Genomic DNA, 22,237 nt, shown 5'->3' on the forward strand with positions numbered 1-22,237 from the left:
ATTTTGGAGTACTTTTGTCGCAGCTGCTTTCAGCGAGATGTTACTAGTTCGAACCCTCAGCCCCCACTTACTTAGATCACACCAAAGGCTTTGTTCCCAGTGTAGATTGGCGCGAGCCTGCATTTTTCTGATTGGCTGATATCACAAACAGCAAATCAGGTTGTAGTATTATCCCGTGCTAACCCGCGCTTTACTTCAATGGCCAATCATAGTAAAACATTTCTTTCTATGGCAATTGCTAAAGGAATAAATTTAGAAAAGTATCAAATATAAAATTACTCCTTCCGAAATTACCGATTAATTTTGTGTTCTACTCACAATTTATTAGTACCATAAACTGACTGCACATTTAATTATAGTAAATCCCCTGTATATTTTAACTGGTACTTCGTGAATAAACAAAACAATTTTCATTTACTTCTGTTCTTCTTCACTTATACAACACTCACACTGCTAATTACTACACATATAAAACAATTATAATTATGCAAATACATTAAATATTAGTCAGACATAACTTTACAACATTGTTTTGACTATGACTGCTAGCACTGTCCGTCAACTGCTGACCTCTGCTGCCTACTAGTACAACTACGTGCAGCTCTGTAACTCAGGTCTATGTCAGCGGGTTACATCTGTTGATGACTCATGCCTATAACGATATCGTCTTAACAAGTGACAGGAGAGATGTGAAGGCGCTTCGCCTCATTCTGCAAAAGCGTCAGATAGTAGCTGGCTTATCTGTTTTCTCAGTGTTTCAACCTTGTTTGCGAGGCTGTCTTAATTCACATGTGTCGCTATCGATGCACTGTTGCAAGTCGCCACTGATGAACTGCATTGGGATGGCGTGGTCACATCCTGAATTCTATCTGCTAGACCCATTACAGTTTGTTGTGACATGTCTGTCAGGGATGCTATAATGGTCTTTATTTTAGTTGCTGGCATGCTGCTACACAGTGTGCTTAACAGCGTATCTGGTATGGTGCATGCAATGACCTTGCTGTGCAGATGTTGAAGGTACAGAGATGTTGAAGGTACAGAGATGTTGAAGGTACAGAGACTGCTTTCTGTCCCCAATGTCGTCCTGCATAAGTACTTGCCTCACTCACTCTTCCTGTGAATCAGCTCTATGTAGAGCCTCTGATAGAGTCTCCACAGGCTTGAGTACTATGTCTTGTACTTCTGTGGCATTACAATTGTACAATTTCCTGATGACTATCACGAATTTTGTGAAGGCTGCTTTTACTCTGGTGCGGAGAAAATGTACCTCAACTTGAGCAAACCATAATGCTGGATTGTGTGGCCAAAGCAGAGGTAGTCGCACTGCGAGCCTTGATATGACTGGTATGTCTACTATCTCAAAAAATTCTTGACTCTTGAAAAATCGCTCATCAGTTGGCTGTATAGCATTTTATTCTTGCTGGCTGTATCACTTCGTGGTGACCACTGTTGCAAGAGCTGTTGATAGCCTTCCAAACTGAGTATGAATTGCTCATAACTCTGCCAGATACAGATACGAAATATTCATTCTGGCATATCAAGTACAACATTTATTTTAGAATAAATCAAATTACTGTAACAGAAGCAGAACATGCCAAATATATAATGAATGAGGCAGAATGATTTCTACAGTGTAGGTGCATCAGTCAAGCTTGATTGGTAACTAAGGAAAGTTTTCATCAGTCATAGGGCATCACACTGCAGTTCAAGTGGTTCAAATGGCTCTGAGCACTATGGGACTTAACGTCTGAGGTCATCAGTCCCCTAGAACTTAGAAACTATTTAAACCTAACTAACCTAAGGACATCACACACATCCACGCCCGAGGCAGGATTCGAACCTGTGACTGTAGCGGTCACACGGTTTCAGACTGAAGCACCAAGAACCGTTCAGCCACAGCGGCCGGCATCACACTGCAGTGAAGAGAAATTTAATTATAGTCCTCCCGGTAACCAACACACGAACATTTTTGACAGCTTAACTGAACTAGTTGACGACTTGTTATCAGAGTGTGTTGACATCTGCTACTACAATGCTGTGACCCTTGTAGCACCTACGTATATTCTCCTTCACAAACATTCTGATAACAAATATCTCCACTGGAGTACTGTGGCCATCTTCTCTTAGAGAGATTGTGTTCTATAGTCTAGGCTGTATCCCGCATATACCAGTCCCAGCCTCTCCGTCTGTTTTTGATCCATCAATAAACCAGGTTATGTATTCATCATCATCTTGGACAGTTTCCAGCCACTGGCTGGGTCTGTCGGGAACACAAGCCTCTCCATCGTGTTCTGTCTTTCCACTATTCCCCCTCTTCCACCTTCGTCCAGTTCTCTCCTCTTCTCATCACACATTCCTTCACTCCCTTCACCCATCTATCTCTTGGTCTTCCTCTGGGCCTCTTCCCCTCCAGTTGCAGATCAAACATCCTCTTTGGAATTCTTCCCTCATCCATTCTCTTCATGTGTCCATACCACTGCAGTCTTGATTTTTCTATCCTGTCCTGTACTGGTTGCTCCTTTAGTCTTTCCCTCACATACACATTTCGCAATCTGTCTCGTCTTGTTACACCCAACCTGCTCCTCTGGAACTTCATTTCACTAGCCTGTATTCTACTTTTGTCGCTTTTGTGCATTACCCATGTCTCACTTCCGTATGCTAATATGGGGACAAAGTAGGTTTGGTATATAATTCCCTTGGATTTCTGTGGCACCTCCTTGCTCCAAATAAGCCCCCTAATGCATTTGTAGAACTGCCCTGCTTTTCTGCACCTTTCATTTATTTCCATTGCGTTTCCCCCCTTACTTTCAATCATGCTTCCCAGGTACTTGAAGTTATCTACCACTTGTAGTTTTTCCCCTCCACAAGTTATATCCACATTTGGCCTATTCTTCTTCCTTGTTGTGACAATTATTTCACTTTTCTTTGCAGAGAAATGCATTCCATATTGTGCTGCCGTTGCCTCCCATGCATCTAACTGCTCTTGCACCTCCTTCTCGCAATTTCCCCATAACATCAGGTCATCGGCAAAAAGCACTGCTTTCATTTTATGATCTCCAATTGCATCTGATACTTGCTGTAGGATTTCATCCATAACAATAATAAACAATAAAGGCGAAAGTGCACTTCCCTGTCGCAGCCCATTTTCCAGCTTGAACCATGCAGTACGTTCCCTCCCCACTTTCACACAACTCTCACTTCCCTCATACATTTTTCTGACTTTTCGTGTTATCTCTTCATCTATCCCTTTTGCCTTCAGCACATCCCAGAGCTTGTCCCTACAGATACTGTCATACGCTTTCTCAATATCTAAAAAGGCCATGATTAAGTCCTTCCCGTACTCATAGTGCCTTTCCTGCAGTTGCCTTACCGCAAATATGAGGTCCGTTGTTGATCTTCCCGGTCTGAAACCGTACTGCTCCTCTTGCAGTCTACTTTCAATACTGCTTCTTATTCTCTTCTCCAGGATCTTTTCATAGATTTTTCCACAGTGGCATAGCAGGGTGATTCCTCTGTAGTTCTCACATCTCCTTTTATCCCCTTTCTTGAAGATCGGGACTATAATTCCTTTCTTACAATCCTCAGGAATTCTGTTCTCCCTCCACACCACCCTCAGCACTCTGTATAGCCACTGGGTTCCTACTTCTCCTGCTGCTCGTATCATATCCACTGTTACTTCGCCCCAACCTGGTGCTTTGCCCCCTTTCATCCCCTTTATGGCTTCTTCCACTTCATTCCAAGTTAGATCATCAATTTCCCCACTATTATAATCGTCTGCTGCCTTAGGCTCTCCATCGCTGTTAGTTACTCGCTTGGCGGCATTCAACAGATCTGCAAAGTACTCCTTCCAAATCTTTTTGAGCTCATGCATTTCCTCCACAACTCTTCCATTATTATCCATGATCCTCAGGCACTCGCTTCTGTCGTTCCTCTTATTTCTTACCATGGTGTAAAGTACTTTTTTGTTCCCTTCACTGTCCTCTTCTAACATTCTTGTCCATTTTTCCATCCACTTCTTCTTCTCCGCCCTTACTATGGTCTGTGCCGCTTTCTTTTTTTCCTTATATTTTACCCTAGCTTCCTCTGTTCGGGTCTGGAACCATTCTCTGAAGGCTTTGTTCTTTCGAAGTACTGCCTCTTTACATATGTTGTTCCACCATGGGGTTTCCCTACTTCTCCTCTTTGTGCTAGTTCTTCCGCACACAGTCTCAGCTGCCTCAACTAGAGCCCTCTTAAAATCTCCCCATTCTTCTTCCACTGTTCTCTGATCTTCCTTTGGCAGCTTCTTCCTGATCAGTGTCTGGCACTGGGTCCTCCGTTCATCCTCTTTCAGCATCCATGTCTTCAACCTTTTCTCCTGTATATCTGCTGCCCTCCTATCTTTTTTCTCTCTCAGGGTGGCTACCAACAGCCGATGGTCACTGTCTAAGGCCTCAGATGGAATGACCTTAACATCTGTGAGGCTGCTCATCATCTGCCTATCCACTAGTACATAGTCTACTACTGAAGTTTGGGACCAGTCTCCACTGTACCAAGTTATTTTGTGGCTACTTCTCTTCTTGTACCAGGAATTTGCGATCGCCAGCCCATTCCTCTTGCAGAATTCCAGCAACAATTTTCCTTCTCTATTTCGGTTCCCCCAGCCCTCTGGTCCCATTATCTCCTCGAATCCTTTCCTGTCTGTGCCAACATGTGCATTGAGGTCCCCTATTATAATCTGATTTCCTCCATTTAGCTGCTTTTGCATGTCATCTTCAAATTCCTCCTTCTCCTTTTTTGTACACCCCACCTGCGGGGCATATGCTTGGATGATATCAATGCTTTTTCCTTTCACCCGTACTCTGGCTTTTATCATTCGATCATTGATACCTTCCACCTCCTCCTGCAGACCCTCTCTGACCACTATTGCCACTCCATTTCTTCCCCTCTCATTCCCTATCCAGTACAGTTTACATCCTTTACTTAGTGGTTTTTCACCAACTCCTCTCCACCTAGTCTCAGCAAGTCCCAAGATGTCCAATTTCCTCCTTGCCATCATTTCTACAATTTCTTCTAACTTCCCAGTTAGAGTCCTTACGTTTAAGGTGCCCAGTCGTAAACCATCTCGTAATCCTTTTCCATTGCTTGGTCGGTTTCCTTTAAATCCGTTCCGTGATCCGAGGCATGTTCCCTTTTTAAAAGCAGTTGATTTATCCACTACTGGCTTGCTAGGCCTATCGCAGCTTCACCAGAGCCCCGTTAGCCGTCACGTTTCAGGGTTCCCATAGGGCCTTCTCAGCTACCGTAGCGGTCCTGGGGCACACGAAGTCCCCGCTGTACATCGCCCCTATAGGCAGTCCCCTACTTTGTGCCGTTGCCCATCTCCCACGACTTGGACGAGGGGTTGGACTTATGGGAGACTAGGTTATGTATTCTGAACAGTATTTTGGTTCATTCTTTCACTACTTCCTGCTTCTAATAGTTACATTTAAAGGTTTTTTGAAGCAGCTGGAATTTATTGTATAGTCAACCAGCATTTTCCCAACCATTGCTATACTTTCTATGTTCATATGCTGGTACGGGATTTTAGATTTCTTAAAGGTTTCTGGTATTTTCCAGTTTTTAACTGGTATGCCCCTACCATGGCTGCTATTGTTGCCCAAAGATGTAATTGGGACATCTCCAGCATTGTCTCCATTCCAGCAATGGATATACCAGTAATTCTGCCTTTAATGGCTAGGCAGGCCAATTGATGTACCTTCCCAAGTTCCTTAGAAGCAACCTACTGTTCTACTTTATTCCACCATACTGAAGCCCCATAAATTATTGTAGATGTTATTACATATGTATATCCACTACATGCTATTGGGGCTTCGACCACAATTTTTACCACAGGCCCTTCTAGTCAACATGGGGGCACCTCTTGCCTCGGAACATATATTCTTTATGTGAGCAGTCCATGTAAGTTTCTCTTTCAAGATTACCCAGTACCTCATTACCCCCTCTTCTGGTAGAATTTTGTCGAAGATCTTAAGATTCCAGTACGTGTGATGAATGTTTCCCTCGTGATCAGTGTTAAGAGAGCATGAGTTCTCTTGGAACTATCCATTAGATCCTGTTTCGTGCACCTCTTTTGCATAATGCACTTTAAACATTATACAAAACTGGGGTAGGAAACATTGTTCTAACCATACTTGCAATTTTACCAAGAATTACTATGAGTAAATCATCTGTGTATCCTTGGCCAAAGTAATCTCTATCATTTAATTCTTTGATGAATTTATTCACCTCTAGGTTCCATAATAGTGGCGACAAATCCTGTCCTTGCAAACACCCCCTTGTGATGTTGATCACCACAACAATTTCCTGGAAGTGTAGAGCTTTTTTCACTTTCCCAGCAAGGTGATGAAGTCCTGTGTCACAGGGTTTGGTTGTTATGCATGTTGGTTTTCAAGGGAGAGGAACCTCAGTTAACTTCCATTTCCAACATACACATTAACCAGTTTTTGTGAAGTCATTAGAAGAAAGGAGTAGTGATTCTTAGCCTTGGTGTGATCATATCTCCCTTCCCTAGCCTTGGAAGGAAAACAACCTTCACTGTCCTCCAAGCATAAGGAATGACATCTGCTACTAGATTGATTCTGAACTGTCTGCATGGGAGTCTGATTAATCCCTCTCCTTCTTGTTGCAGTAGAGCTGGAAACATTCCCTCTGGGTTTGGTGACTTGATCAGGTGAATTAGTCCTACCACCCACTGGATTTTCTTGAAGTCAATATATTTTCTATATAATAGAAGGAAACATTCCACGTGGGAAAAATTATATATAAAATCAAAGATGAGGTGACTTACCGAACGAAAGCGCTGGCAGGTCGATAGACACACAAACAAACACAAACATACACACAAAATTCAAGCTTTCGCAACAAACTGTTGCCTCATCAGGAAAGAGGGAAGGAGAGGGGAAGACGAAAGGAAGTGGGTTTTAAGGGAGAGGGTAAGGAGTCATTCCAATCCCGGGAGCGGAAAGACTTACCTTAGGGGGAAAAAAGGACAGGTATACACTCGCACATATCCATCCACACATACAGACACAAGCAGACATATTTGCGTGTGTGCGAGTGTATACCTGTCCTTTTTTCCCCCTAAGGTAAGTCTTTCCGCTCCCGGGATTGGAATGACTCCTTACCCTCTCCCTTAAAACCCACTTCCTTTCGTCTTCCCCTCTCCTTCCCTCTTTCCTGATGAGGCAACAGTTTGTTGCGAAAGCTTGAATTTTGTGTGTATGTTTGTGTTTGTTTGTGTGTCTATCGACCTGCCAGCGCTTTCGTTCGGTAAGTCACCTCATCTTTGATTTTATCAATATATTTTCTGGTAGATTCCCAGTTCTGCCATTGGTACCAGTATCTCACAGGGACTAAATCTTGGTATGTATAATCTGCTATAGTGCACTGAGGGAAAGGAATCTTTAGGGACACATTCAACATATCAAGCACTTTCTATGTGTACCCACCAGCCTCCTTCCTTAGAAAGCCTCCGGGATTTGTTGGTATTCCTGTGAAAATTTTGTGAAGGATGGCTTTGACAGCTGACCTTCCACTTTGTCACAGAATACCTTCCATGATGATAGTTTTGCTTCCTTAATAACCAGACTCTCTCCATGTTTAGCCCATTGTCCTTTCTTTCTTGCAAATTTGAACAGTCTTCTTACCTGCTTCCTTTACAATTTCAGATTATTGTTCCACCAGGGTACATTCCTGTTTGTGTACTTCTTGGTGACCTCCATATCCTCAAGATCTGTTGGTTTGTGTTCAAATTTTAACAGTAGATAAGCATGGGTTTGGGTATTTCCTGTATGAGTCCCAATCTGTTTCCCTGGAATTCCTAAAGGCCGTGGTCTGTTTAATACCCATATAAACCCCACACTTAATGGAGGGGTACATGTGTTCCATAAGGACAGCTCCAGTGCCACGTGTCGTCGTTTGTCTTAACTACCTATTATGAGGACCCAAAAGTTATTTCGGTTACTTCCTCCCTTCTATTACTGAAAGTAATTTACCTATCCCTATTCAAGATCTGTGAATTACTCTCCAGAAGGTATTCCAGTAATTCCTCTCCTCTGCTGTTGGTGTCACTGATACCACACACGAGGTTGCAGGCATTAGCATCACAACCAACCAATTCAGCTGCAAGCAACATGCCTACCAGTCCCCTCACTCCCTGGGGAAGAAAAGTACTGTCCTCTCAAGGAAGATAAGCTGAGGCCAGTACAAATTCCCATGTTTCTTTCCTCACACTGTTTCATCCTAATTGTCACTAAGTGCTGGAACAGAAGTTCACCATCATCATGAATGAAATTCCATTTTTGACATAAATGCATGTTCTTGGGATTTTTAGATTCCTAGTGTAAAACAGTTTACCCCCAGTTCCTCCAAGGCCCCTTTATATAAATGGGTTCTGGGAACAGGGCAACATCCACCTCTTGTCTTTGCAGAAGGCCACTCAAGATGCTAACTTGCCCCCTTACCTTGTTGCAGCTTCATCTGCAATGCTTTTAGCCTCCAACTTGCATTAATGGTCATTTCTGATGCCTTTAATTACCATGATAGTAACCTACAAGGACCCTAAGTACAATATCAGGTCCCACACTCACATTACCTTCAGCAATGCCTCTGCAATTTCCACCACAGGGGTTTGGCCATCAGATACAACTGTCCGTTTAATTACTCTCTAGTCATATGTCTAGACATTCTGGTTCTGCACCTGCACTTTCTCAAACAATGTCTTTGGAGGAACATCTCTAATAAGTTTCAGTACAAAAATTGATGTCTTCATAGTCTTGAAGAGTGTCGCTGCTGCCTTGCTTTGCCTTCTCCTTTGGCACCAGTTACTTAAGCCAATCCGCTATTCCCACCCTGTCACACACAAAGATTACAGGACCTTTACCCAGACAGGCCCTCCTGAATTTATGGTATGGACTTGGGTCAGCAGCTCAGGCGACAGAGTTTAATCACTGAACTTGAACTATTATCTTTTCTTTTTTCTTACCACTTTGCATTCATTTTACTGTCACTTATTGTAACACTGTAATTTTAATTCAGGCTCAAATAAGCATTGCATGGGATTTTCAGCATGCAGATATGTACTGGAGAGATGCAGAACTACTAGCAGATCTGCAAGAAATAAGCCCTGAAATAGCTGAAAATGTCATTAACCTGTTTGACACAGACAACACTATACCATTCATTGCTCGCTATCGAAAGGAACTCACTGGTAACATGGAGGCCGAGAAATTGCGCCATGTTAAGGAATCATATGACTACATAAAGTAAGTACTATATTTAAATTTATTTTTTATTCCTTGCAAAATAGTGTGTGTTGCAAGACTCTCAAAATTAACTCTTCTAAATCAATGCGTATTATAAAAGTGGACGTGTATACGTACATGTGTATGTTTCACATCTCCTCCTAAACCGCTGGATTGCTTTCAACCAAACTTGGTGCATGTATCGCTTACTGTCTGGAAAGAAACACTGTGTGGGTAAGAACTACATACCTCTGAATGGGGTAGGGTTGGGGATGAAAAAGGAGTGTAGCTCACATTCCACAAATAGTTAGATTATATTCCACCAGTATTTGAGAATAGGAACATGTAGTGACTTGAAACCAAGTTTAACCAAGTTTGTATGATTTCAAATCTTTACGGGACTTTTTCTCACTGACACCTCACACACATAATGGAGAAAGGAAAAATGTTTACCGCTTATTACATTTTTACTGTTATGCAGTAAAACTGCTGCATCAGGAATGACCTTTTAATTTGTTACTTCTTTATTAATAACTCTATTTGCAACACATTTTGCAGACATCATTCACGGAAACCACACAGTTCCGGAGATATGACATCACAAATTTTGACTGTTGGCAGCACTGGCGCAGCTCGCACATGCTTTAATATTAAGCTCGTCAAAATAAGTAATTAATAACTGCCAATTAAGTTAATATTACACCGTAACAAAGTTAGAGTCTGTTTTATTTTAGTACTGTATCTACTCGGGGAATTAAAGGTTTTAAGTTCTATCTTTTATTTCCTTTCAAAACGCGTAAAGTACGTATCACGCATACATGATCCTAGGCTTAATTTTTCGGGTATACAAGTTTTGATTTTTAACATTAGTTTAACTGCATTACATTATTATATCAATAGTATACATGTATATTAGTGTTCCACATAACTTTAGTGGCTGTGATCTGTAGTTAATAGAATATTATTGTTATTGCCTAGATAAATTTTGTAAAAAATATTGTAAACAACCATGAGTGAGAAGTGTTTGAGCTGCCATAGGAAAGTCAGTTCTGGGGTTCTGTGCAGCTGTTGTGGCAGATGGTTACATTGGGGTGAATGTAGTGGCATGCGAATCAGGGAAGTAAATAGGTCTCTTCCATGGTATTGCAGATTATGTTCAAGGTATAGGAAAATAGCGGAACAGGAAGGGAAGATTAGAGCCCTGGAGGTCCGTATACAAAATATGCCATGAATGGTACCATTGTGGAGCATTTAATCATTTATATCTGCAGCAAAGAGAATCGCTGTTGAAATCTGAGAGTACATTAGGATTGTGAGGATCACACAGATACATTTGACTGTCTGGTAAATGAAGTTGGGAGGGGAGGGGGGGGGGGGGATCACATACTCTTGTCTATAACTCAACTTTGGTGTCTGAAGAACAAATTTAGTACCATAATTTCTTTGGTATAAGTTCATCAAGTCATATACGCTGTCCAGTGACTAACTGTCTAAAGGCTGAACCTTTTGCTGTACAGACCTCTGCAAGGTGTGTAGGAAGAGAGTCAGGAAGGTTTTGGAAGGTACCGACAGGGATGTGGACCCTTGCCAACTCAAGTGGCATGGCCAGCTGCACTAGGTTTTTCTGTTGAGGATCCACGACATGAACAGCCTGATCAAGGTGGGCCCACAAATTCTCGATTGGGTTTAAATCCTGGGAGTTTGGTGGCTGGGGGAGTATGGTAAACTCATCCTGGTGCTCATTGAACCAAGCCTGTACACTGTGAGCTATTTCACATGTTGCATTGTCCTGCTTGTCGATGCCATCGTACCAAGGAAAAACGAACTGTGTGTACGGGTAGACATGGTCCCAAAGGATAGATGCATACTTGTGTCGATCTATTGTGCCTTCCAGAATGATAAGATCACCCAGGGAATGCTATGAAAACATTCCCAAGACTATAACACTCCTTTCTCCTGCATGGACCCTTCCGACGATTGTTGCGGGGTGTTTGTTTTCAGGCGTTTCATGGTGTACGTGCCCATGGCCACCTTTCCTATGGAGTATAAAACGTGATTCATCTGAAAAGGCCATCTGTCGCCACTTAGTGGCACTATTTGTGTGCAGATTCCAACCTTTGTCGCCAGTGAACAGCGGTCGGCATGGGTACACGAACTACGTGCCTGCTGCAGAGGTCCATATGCAGCAACATTTGCTGAACAGTCATTGAGAAGACACTGTTGGTAGTCCCTTTGTTCATCTGGAGGTCAGCTGCTCAAAAGCTACCCAAATGTTCGTCCTTACTCATCTCCGCAGCCATCGTTTACCCTTCTCATCTATGACTGTCATGCACCACAGTTGCCTCTGTGCTCTGTGTGCTTTGGATAGTGCCATTTTGTAGTGCACGGTATACTTTAACCGAGGCAGCATACAAACACTTTAACCGAGGCAGCATACAAACACTTTACAAACTTTCCATTTTAGGAATGCTTCCTCCATTGTCCCAAAAGCCAGTGATCATGTCCTTTTGAACATCAGATAAATTGCTCCATTTCAGCATTATGACAACAGTTGACCTGTTTTATGCATCCCCCCCCCCCCCCCCCCCCCCCCCCTCCCCGCCCGCCCCGCCACGCCACATTTTGTAGACCTTCCACTGCTAGTGCTGCCACGTGCCGTTAGTTAGTGGGGTCATATTAATTTGACTGGACCATGTGCATCTGAGATGTTGATTTCTCTTTTTTGTATAATTGTGGGTATTCATTTCTCTGAAATACAAATTCCTATGGTGATTTTATGATCGAGATTTTGAATTCCTCTTCCTGCAGTTCTCCTTTACATAAAATCTAGTAATCTGACATTTAATAGTCATCCTTAATTTTTAAAAAAGCACAAAATGACTACTGACAGGCTTTCATCAACACAAAACTTGTAGTGGGGTCAATCAATACCAAGTGCTGGAGCGAATGATCCTCAAACGCATAGCTGATTATGTGGACAAAGTCCTCACTAACGAACAAGCTGGATTCCGACCAGGAAAATCATGCTGTGGCCAAATCCTGAATCTCACACAGTACATCGAAGACGGCTATCAGAGAGGAGAAGTAACTGGGGTCGCATTCCTGGATCTCAGTGCTGCATATGACACAGTTAACCATAAGTTGCTTACCCAGAAAGTGTATAATGTCACTAAGGACTACACCCTTTCTATGTTCGTGCAATGTATGCTACAGAACAGACGCTACTATGTAACCTTACAATCTAAAAACAGCCGATGGAGGACACAGAAAAATGGACTTGCACAGGGCAGTGTTTTGGCTCCAATATTATTTAACATCTATACCAAGTGCCACACTCTACAATGGAACTACTTGAGGAGGGATCTGCAGGATTTCAACTACCTTTTACAACTTGGAGGTCATTAAACCGGCTGCGCACTGGAGTAACTGGGTGCAAATTAAACCTATTTAAATGGGGTTACAGTGATAGCGATAGGTGTGAATGCGGAGCAATACAGGACTTGGACCACCTACTGATCTGCCCAGACATGTCTATGACATGCACTAAAGATGATATTTTGAAAGTCAATGACAAAGCAATCTACGTTGCTAATTACTGGGAAGGGAAGATATAATTGGTGCATCCGGACACGGAAGAAGAAGAAGAATACCAAGTGGTCCAGCACTGGTTGCTTGACCATCTCAGAAAAAATTTGTATTTGCTGGGTGCGTTCCCAAATGTTTAGTAGTCACAAAAATATTTTTTGAAAAAAATTTGTTGTTTATTGTTTTGAAATGGTGGCCGTGTGTTCCAGGCCGCATGCATTTTTTAAAAAAAAGCATCTACATTTTTTACAGGTATTCAGTAGTGGATTGTCCTAAGCCTTTCAGATAAAATGCATTTAGTTCAACACACTCCGAGCTACAAATTAACATCATTATCATTTAGCTGAATGTATTCTTTAATATATTTTTAATAGTTCAAAATTATCAGCCTCAAATTAAAGAAACTCAATTTTTGAACAGTAGTTTTCCAAAGAAAGATTAATTTCTCAGCCTTAATATTTTTTCTGCTATTACTCTGTATAGTATAGTTACTTTTTATAGAGTATCAGTGGTGAGCAGCTTACACTTAAAAAAATACACTATTTTAAAAAATGGATTTTTTTTTAATTTTTCCATTTTGTGACCTGCAATATCTTTGTTGGAGGACCAGATAAAAATCTGAAAATTTCACAGTTAATAGACCATGATATCAAACTTCAGTATAAATTTCAACTTTGGGATTCAATTGGAAGTTATGGAAATATGATTACAAACACGAGTCAAAAATAAGTTTTTTTTTAAAAATCTGCGATATCTGGTAGGCTAATCAAATAAAGTAGACCAATTGTATAGTGTAACACACCACATTACACTAGCTAATGATTATTTGTCGAAACAATGCTGTTGTAATTGTTTCAGCAGGCTAACAGTTGCCTCTGCAAGCCTATACAAGTCTGATTCTTGTCTTCCTCCTTACACCAACAATGGTCTACTCACACTTATTTAGCTAGAAGTTCTTGTAGTATGCAGTTGAGAAATGGTTTCTCAGTGTTCTGTTGGTGTTGTTATTAATGATGCATGACATAAAAGTGTGTATGGAGTGTATCCTAAAGACATTACTTTAATCGAAGATTACAGTGAAGAAGAAAAAGTGTTGTTTTTCTTACGAGTCGGCCCAGAGGTCAAATCAACATGCAAGTACCATGAAATAAAATATTTAAAAATATTTTATCACCTTGTTGGTCAGTCTTGCATGGACCCTTCTGAGAAACATAAAAAACCCTGTAACAAAAGGTCTGTGAGAAATAACATCTGATCATTATTCTAAAAATAAAAGCCCTTTTATCAATCACATACCAGGAAAATAATTGTGTCCAACATGTTATTCTAAAATATTTGTAATTCACTAGAGAAAGGATAGTGAAACCTCAGATACAGAGCTTTGTGACTTATCAGCAACCATTAAAAAGTAGATACAGCTTGTGAAATCCTGGGTATATCGGATGCTAGTAAAATTAGAAAACTAAGTCAAGATAAAAGACCAAGTACCTTGAATAAAAAAATTGAGAAAGTGGCAGCTGTAGTCAAAAAAAGAATTTGGAAGTTTCATTTCAAAATACAGTTTGTTCTAAAACAGAAGGAAGTTCTAAAACTTCACCAACCGAATATGATGATTTGATAGAAAAACTAAAAGCTAAATGCAGTACTTCAAACAAAGTGGATAAAATGGAGTCGAGCAAAAGTTGGTGAAAAATTCAATGTGTCAGAACGTCTTGTTAAGTTAACAAGGCAATTAGTAAAAGAACAGGGAATTTTACCAGCATTAAAAAAGAAAAGTGCATCTAATTTGGCAGATGAAAACACAATCAAGGAAGTTAGGAAGTATTATGATGATGACAATAACAGCTGTTTGATGACCGACAAAAAAGACTGTTTCTATGAAAGAAAATGGTTCTAAGATTCAAAGACAAAAAAGGTTAATAGTGTGTAATTTAAATGAACTATTCACTGAATTTAAAAAAGAAAATCCTGACATTAAAAATGGAAGATCAAAGTTTTTGCGAGTTGAGACCAAGATGGTGTATTGTTGCAGGGGCATCTGGCACCCGTAATGTTTGTGTTTGTTTGTATCATCAGAACGTAAAGTTGATGATAGATGGGGCCAATCTTACAGTTGACTATAAAGACCTTTTGGAAGTTACAGTATGCAATATTGACAGTTACAATTGAATGATCAAGGGAAAATGTGAAGACTGTCCAAGCAAACAAGCCTTACTTGTCATGTTTCAAGAAGATGATTTTATGCCCGACAATATAAAATACAAACAATGGGTGACACAATACAGAACTGAAATGGTGACAGTCATAAAATCACAAGAAGAGTTTTTGAAGTGTTGGTGGCTAACCCAGAAAATCTGAAAATGCATCATTTTATTGCAAAAGCTCAAAGTAAATTTTTGAAATACAAAAAGTAAACTTTGGCAGCTGATGAATGTTTATTTCTTGCTGACTTTTTGGAAAATTATTTCTTTGTTATTCAAGATGAAGTACAAGGGCACCACTGGGTAAACAAACAGGCCACAGTTCATCCATTTGTATTCTATTATAATGACGAAGATAAACTAATGAGCTACAGCTTTTGTGTCATAAGTGACTACCTTGAACACAACACTACAGCAGTGCACTTTTTCAATTAAAATTAACAAACTACTTTAAACAGCCCCACTTTTCCATAAAGAAACTAATTTACTTTTCGGATGGGGCAGCAAGTCAATATTTAAAAAAAAATAAATTAACACCTCCTTTCATGAAGAAGATTTTGGGTTTGATGTAGAATGGCACTTTTTCACTTCATGCCAAGGAAAGAATGCTTGTGATGGTGCTGGGGGTACAACAAAGCAAGCTGTCACAAAAGCAAGTCTGCAGCGGACTGATAACAATCATATCATAACACCTCAAGAAATGTTTGAATTCTGTAAAAAACATATCAAAGGAATTGCCTATGGTTTTGTACAACGTGAGGAAATACAAGAAGTCTCTGACAGTGTCTTGAAGGAAAGGTTCAACACTTGTCAGAAGATTAAAGGCACTCGATCTTTTCATTGTTTTGTACCCCATTCACACAACTTACTGAAGTTTAAGATCACATCAACTTCGCCTGATAGTGAACTTCATCAGTGTGGAAAACTTGCACAACTGGTTCTTCAAAATAAAGACATAGTGGCTTGTGTTTACGATGAACAGTGGTAGATTGGTGAAGTTGATAATATTTGACAAAACCAAGATGTACATGTTTTATTTTATCACCCTCCAGGACCAAGGACATCTTTTCAAGTTTGGATGCCACTTAAAAAAGTACTAAGGAAGCTGTCTCCCATTGAATTTATAAATGTGACAGGGCAAACTTAGATCCTAACACCCAAACTGAGTGAACAAATTTCTCAAATGTTAATTGGGTGATGTACTAAAAACAAATAACAAGAGAACAATATAATGTAATTAGTAGGCTTATTTTCAATAAAAAAGTAATTAATCATAGATATTATAAAACTGTATAGGGTCATTCCATATCAAATCACCCAATAAAAAATAAATTTTACACCCACCTCCTTAGATTTTCATGAAATTTGGCTCAAATGGTTCTAATACCATCCTGACAACACCTGCAATTTTTTTTTGCTGTATCTCTTATAGTTTTTTTTTTTTATAAATTTTTAAAGTTTTTATGTTTTGCATTTTCTGAACCTTCGGAAATGGTAAATTTAATTTGTATTCAAAACTTTAAAATTGCTTATCTTAAAAACTCTTTTAGATAACAACATGAATTTTTGCAGCAAGTTTATTTATTATACATATTTGAAGATAAAAATGATACTATTAAAATATATTAATATTTTCTATGAAAAAAAATATGTATATGTATTTTTTTCTTTTTTTTATGGGATGTTTTGTTTTATAAGAATTGCAATATCTAGAGTCTCAGACCTGATAGAATGCTCAAATTTGTTTTAATTTACTCTTAAACATATAGGCTACTTGATAAAACAAAAATAATGATGGCTTTTTAACATGTTTATTAATTATAGTAGATTACATTAGAATTATGTACAAAGATAGTGTTCTTACAACACTTATGTATAACCCAACTGATTGCTTGAAACATTGAATTTTTTGAGTAATTTTGTCTTTTTAATAAACATTAATGCTGATTCAAACTGTTTTTCCACTTCATCCAAGAGCTTTCAGTTCTTTTGATACAGTCTTTTTTGAAGTAATACATTCTTCCAGCGCCGCTTGATTGAGGTGCGTCTACTATGCAAGAATCTTCTCTTTCAGGCCAATAAAATGATGCAGCTGGTCCTGAAGGATGTAGAAATAGAATTTCTGCATCTTCTTCATCATTGACTATTGTTTTTACCTGTCCAAAGTACCATTTACCATCATGATTTGCATGGTTCAACACGAACCTAATCAGAAGAAGAATGGAAAGAAAAGACTAAGGAGGGTTTTACACTATCTGTAGTCCTTCTAATTTCAAGGTTGTTTGTTGGAAGTGGTTTGAAGTTATGAAAACTTCTTGTTCCAGGAATGGTTCGGGTTGCTGAAAAAACGTTTTTCTAGTTTTAACCGTAGCAAATCAGCTTCTTTTTTGTCAATAAAGTGAAAATGAATGTTTTCAATATTTTTTCACAAAACTTGTACACATTGATTGCTGTCATTATTTGTTCTTCATCTGAAAGCTGTAGACTGGCTTTCCTTAAAATTCTTTTAATAGTTCCTCCTAGGCCATCACAAATTGACTTCCCATGACTTGTTGCAAGAAAAGAGTGTTGGGCCTTCAAATTAAAGTATCTCAAGTGTTCAGTCAAATTTTTAAAACTGTTTCTATTTTTGTACTGCCCAGCACAACCATCTGTAAAGTAGTGAACTGAGTCAATGTCAGTATGATGTAATGACAGCCACTTTGTAATTTCTTTTTGTACAAAGTTAACAAAACCAGTGTCATGTTCTTGGTCATCACTAATAAAACAGTGGTTGGAAACAAAAACATTGTTTTCCTCATTTCCTAGGAAAACTCCAACTGGGTGTAGAGTACAACCACCTCTATTCCAGTGGTAACTTTGGATCTCATTTTGTATAACAAAGGAATAATTTTCACTGAAATCCATCACAATAATTGCTATTTTGGGTGGTGGGTCTTCTTTCAATCTTTTAAAGGCTGCTGATTGGGATTTTGCTATAAACGAGTGCGGAGTGAGCTTTTCCAACGACCTAACCAATAAAGAAATGTAGTCTTCAACACTGATAGACTGTTTGATCATTTCTGCCCTGTCTGTGTTAACCCACTGACTGATTACGATTTCTTCTTCTAAATCATAATCTTCACTTAGTTTTTCAGTTAAGTACTCAGTTAGCGCAGCATTTGCAGGACAGCTGCCGCAATGATGTAGCACGCAGTTTTGGTTTTCCGTTTTGCACACAAGCATCTTAATTAGGTCTTTATAAGATTCTTCAATTTTCACAGCATCCAATAATAGTTTAACATTCTGGTGGATACTGCATACACATACAGTGTGTGTGCCTGCAGCACCAGCAAGGATACACCATTTAGGTCTCAAGAAACAAAATTTTGAAAATCCTACTTCTACCTCGGGATTATCCCATTTGAAAGAATAATAGAGTTCTCTCAAGTTACACAAAATGAGTCTTTTTTTGCATGTACACATTTTTTTGAACACTTACTTTGTCTTTTGTTCCAGGTAACACTCTGAAACTTTCATCCTTTTCCTAAAAATCTGTTACAAGTCTTACTGTATTTTCAGAAAGAGTTTTACCTCTTTTTGGACCAGGAGTTTCCAAAATACCCTTTTCAGATTTTAGCTTTCTAGCTTGTCGCACCATGTACTCACTTACATTAAATTCTTTCATCACTTTATTTCGACTCCAAGAATCTGGAGCCAAGGTCAGAATCTGGATTTTTCTAGACCTCCAACAGATGACATCTTCTCTTTCATAAGAGAAATCATTACATCAAAATCCTTTGCTTTCTCAACCACACTTGTATCTTCTTCGTCATCATCAGAACTTGGTGCATCATATTTTAATGCTTTTGAAACCGCCTTTTTTGCAGTCTTTTCAATACTACTAACCTTCCTTTTAAAATAAGACCCTTTACTTTGTTCTGACAAGTCACGAAGCTTTATCGGTGTTAAACCTAAATTATCAAGAGCAATGTTTGTTTGTACGAGGGATTCATTTCTGGATTCCAATGATTCTAATTCAACCACGACTTCATCATGTTTCACTTTCATTGACTTCAACTCTTAATATTTCCTCACAAAAGTTATGGCATGTTGAGCAAAGCTTTTGTCTAGGTTTTATGCTACTATTTTTTGTCAGTAATTGTTTAGAAAGATCCAAGCCTACACTTCTCAACGACTTTTGATGGGCTTTTTGTGTTTCTTTTAGTGGGTCTACACATGTTGTTTGATACTTTTCAAAAACATTTAAAAAGTAGTAGCTGTGGTGTGAACATATATTCTTAAATTCACACAGATTAATTCCAGATCGTAAGTGGATCAAATTTTTTTCTTCCTCACCCAATTCAGGTACCGGTTGTAACTTTTTTGAAGGTGTGTAGGTTGTTTGGAAACAGTCAGATTTTTTAAATAACCCTACGCTACAGGTTTGAATATCTGACACACTGATTTCACTTTTGGTCTGATTACTGTTCTGGTTACTTTTATAGGATATTGGAAAAGAATCTCTGTAAACTAAGTAACAGTACTTACTGAAAGTTCGAATAAACTTAATAAAATACTATCCAAGCACTATTTAACACTGTAATAATTTTTTACTTCAAAACACAGGAATAACAAAACAAAATCCAAGCATACATTGTTACTCCAAGAAGACAAAAGCTTACTTTTGGTGTCTAAGTCACTTGGTACTTTTTATTTTTTAAATATAATTAATATTATTTAAAAAATTAGATAACTATTGAACAGGTTAAAAAGCCAACATAGTTTTTCTTTTATCTAATAGCCTATACAATTAAGAGTATTTTAAAACAAATTTGAGCTTTCTATCAGGTCTGAGACTCTAGATATTGCAGTTTTTGTAAAAAAAAAAAAAAAAAAAAAAACAACTACTACTCGTAATTTTTTTTTCATTTGGAAGATTTTAATATATCTTTATGGTAATTTTTTTAACATTTAGATATAATACACAAACTTGTTCCGAAATTTCATACTGATATCTTGAGTATTCTTTAACATACAAATTTTTTTAGTTGTGAGGACACATTTAAGTTAAGATTTCCAACTGCTGAAACAACGCCAAATCTAAAAACTTTAAAAATTTATAAAAAAAAACTGTAAGAGATAGAGCAAAAAAATTGTACAAGTGCTTTCAGGATGATAAAAGAAGTAATTGTACCAAGTTTCATCAAAATCTGACATGGTGGGTGTAAAGGCCTGGGTGACTTGACATGGAATGACCCTACACTGTAACTGATATTTTATTCCATAAGCCTAGATATCGCAGATGTTAAAAAACTTGTTTTTGACTCGTGTTTGTAAATTTTTTCCGTATCTTCCAATTGAATCTCAAAGTTTAAATTTATAGGCCTTCTGAAGGTAGATATCATAAAGGTCTATTAACTGTGAAATTCTCAGATTTTTATCTGGTCACCCAACAAAGATACTGCATGCCACAAAATGGAAAAATTAAAAAAAATCCATTTTTTAAAATATTGTATTTTTTTTAAAATGTTAACTGCTCACCATTGATACTCTTAAGTAACTCTACTATACAGTGTAGTAGCAGAAAAAATATTAAAGCTGAGAAGTTAATCTTTCTTTGGAAAACTACTGTTCAAAAATTGAGTTTTTTTTTTAAATTTGAGGCTGATAATTTTGAACTATCAAAAATATATTAAAGAATGCATTCAGCTAAATGATGATGATGTTAATTTGTAGCACAGAGTGGGTTGAACTAAAGGCATCTTATCTGAAAGGCTTAGGACAATCCAATACTGAATAACTGAAAAAAATGTAGATGCTTGCAAATACGAAAAACGCATGCACTCTGGAACAAATATGGCCACCATTTCAGAACAATAAAAAATAATATTTTTTTAAAAATATTTTTGTGACTACTAAACATTGGGGAATTCACCCAGCAAATATAAAATTTTTCTGAGATGATCAAGCAACCAATTATTTTTTTGAAGGACCACTTGATATGGATTGACCTAATGGCTCTTTATAATTCAGTCTGCCCCCCCTCCCCCCACTACATTACAACAAACAGTATAATTTTAGCATATGCTCCCAGTAGACGTGATGTCTGCTGTGTGTGGAAAGTGAGTGTCATTCCTAGATGTCCTTGGAATGCTTGCAGAAATAAGGAAATGATTTACAGAAATAACCGATAGTTCATTCTCATTAATAAATATTAGTTGACGATAACGCAAAAATTTCCACTGTGCAATAAGTGAAAGGTTTCCTACTGGTGCATGTCGCAAGTGCCATAGTGAAAAATTTCAAACAAGTTTGAATTCAAATCTCATCTATTGTGGAAGACAGGAAGCGCCACGAACATCACTCATGTAGGGCACTACCACAGATGTAGCACACTAAAGCTGTAGCACACTAAAGGTTGCTAATATAGGGTGCAACATGCAGCCTTAATGGTAGGATAGCAGCTTGCAGGAAGATGAACAACAAGGTTCAGGCCTTGAATTGGGCACAAATTTCCAGCACCTACTTCATATGCATATCAGTGTGGTAACTTTACTGCTTTAAATAATAGTTTCATATTGAGTTTGATGTTATTGCTTTTATTTAGACATCTTTGTTCCAGACATGTATATAATAAGTAACTCAGTTGTAAGCATGTTTCTCACTTAAATCCCTTGAAAGGTGTATGACCAGATTTCTGTTGGCAAGTGGGGGCTGTCCTTTGTTATTAGCTTAGTCATAGACCCTATTAAATAAGATCTAAGCACTCTGTCAGAGCTCCATTACTACAGTTGATCTTCCATTTGTTCAAATAACTCCACTCTTAATACCTTGAATATATAAGGGTGTGTCAAATGAAAACCTTAAATATTTTTTAAAATATTATTTATTGTGCAGAAATGGTACAAACTGTATCACTTTTCAACGTACCGTATTTACTCGAATCTAAGCCGCACTCGAATCTAAGCCGCACCTGAAAAATGAGACTCGAAATCAAGGAAAAAAAAATTTCCCGAATCTAAGGCGCACCTGAAATTTGAGACTCGAAATTCAAGGGGAGGGAAAAGTTTATGGCCGCACCTCCAAATCGAAACAAAGTTGGTCCTTTGTAATATGAGACACAATTTAGGTCGAATGAATGACGGCACAGCTACAGTAGTTTGATTCGAGTCGTAAGCTTAGCAG

General features: G+C 38.5%; 1 protein-coding gene across 3 annotated transcripts in view; it reads left to right on the forward strand.

The window, feature by feature from the left end:
- Positions 1-22,237, forward strand: part of LOC126483941 (S1 RNA-binding domain-containing protein 1) — a 265,993-nt gene that overhangs the window by 71,388 nt on the left and 172,368 nt on the right. For all 3 annotated transcript variants that reach the window (XM_050107228.1, XM_050107227.1, XM_050107229.1), the window contains one exon: positions 9,109-9,305. In XM_050107228.1, coding sequence (XP_049963185.1) covers positions 9,109-9,305 — 197 coding nt within the window. The remainder of the gene's footprint in view (positions 1-9,108; positions 9,306-22,237) is intronic.

The sequence above is a fragment of the Schistocerca serialis genome, chromosome 6 (genome assembly GCF_023864345.2).
Source record: "Schistocerca serialis cubense isolate TAMUIC-IGC-003099 chromosome 6, iqSchSeri2.2, whole genome shotgun sequence".
NCBI classification, from domain to species: domain Eukaryota; kingdom Metazoa; phylum Arthropoda; class Insecta; order Orthoptera; family Acrididae; genus Schistocerca; species Schistocerca serialis.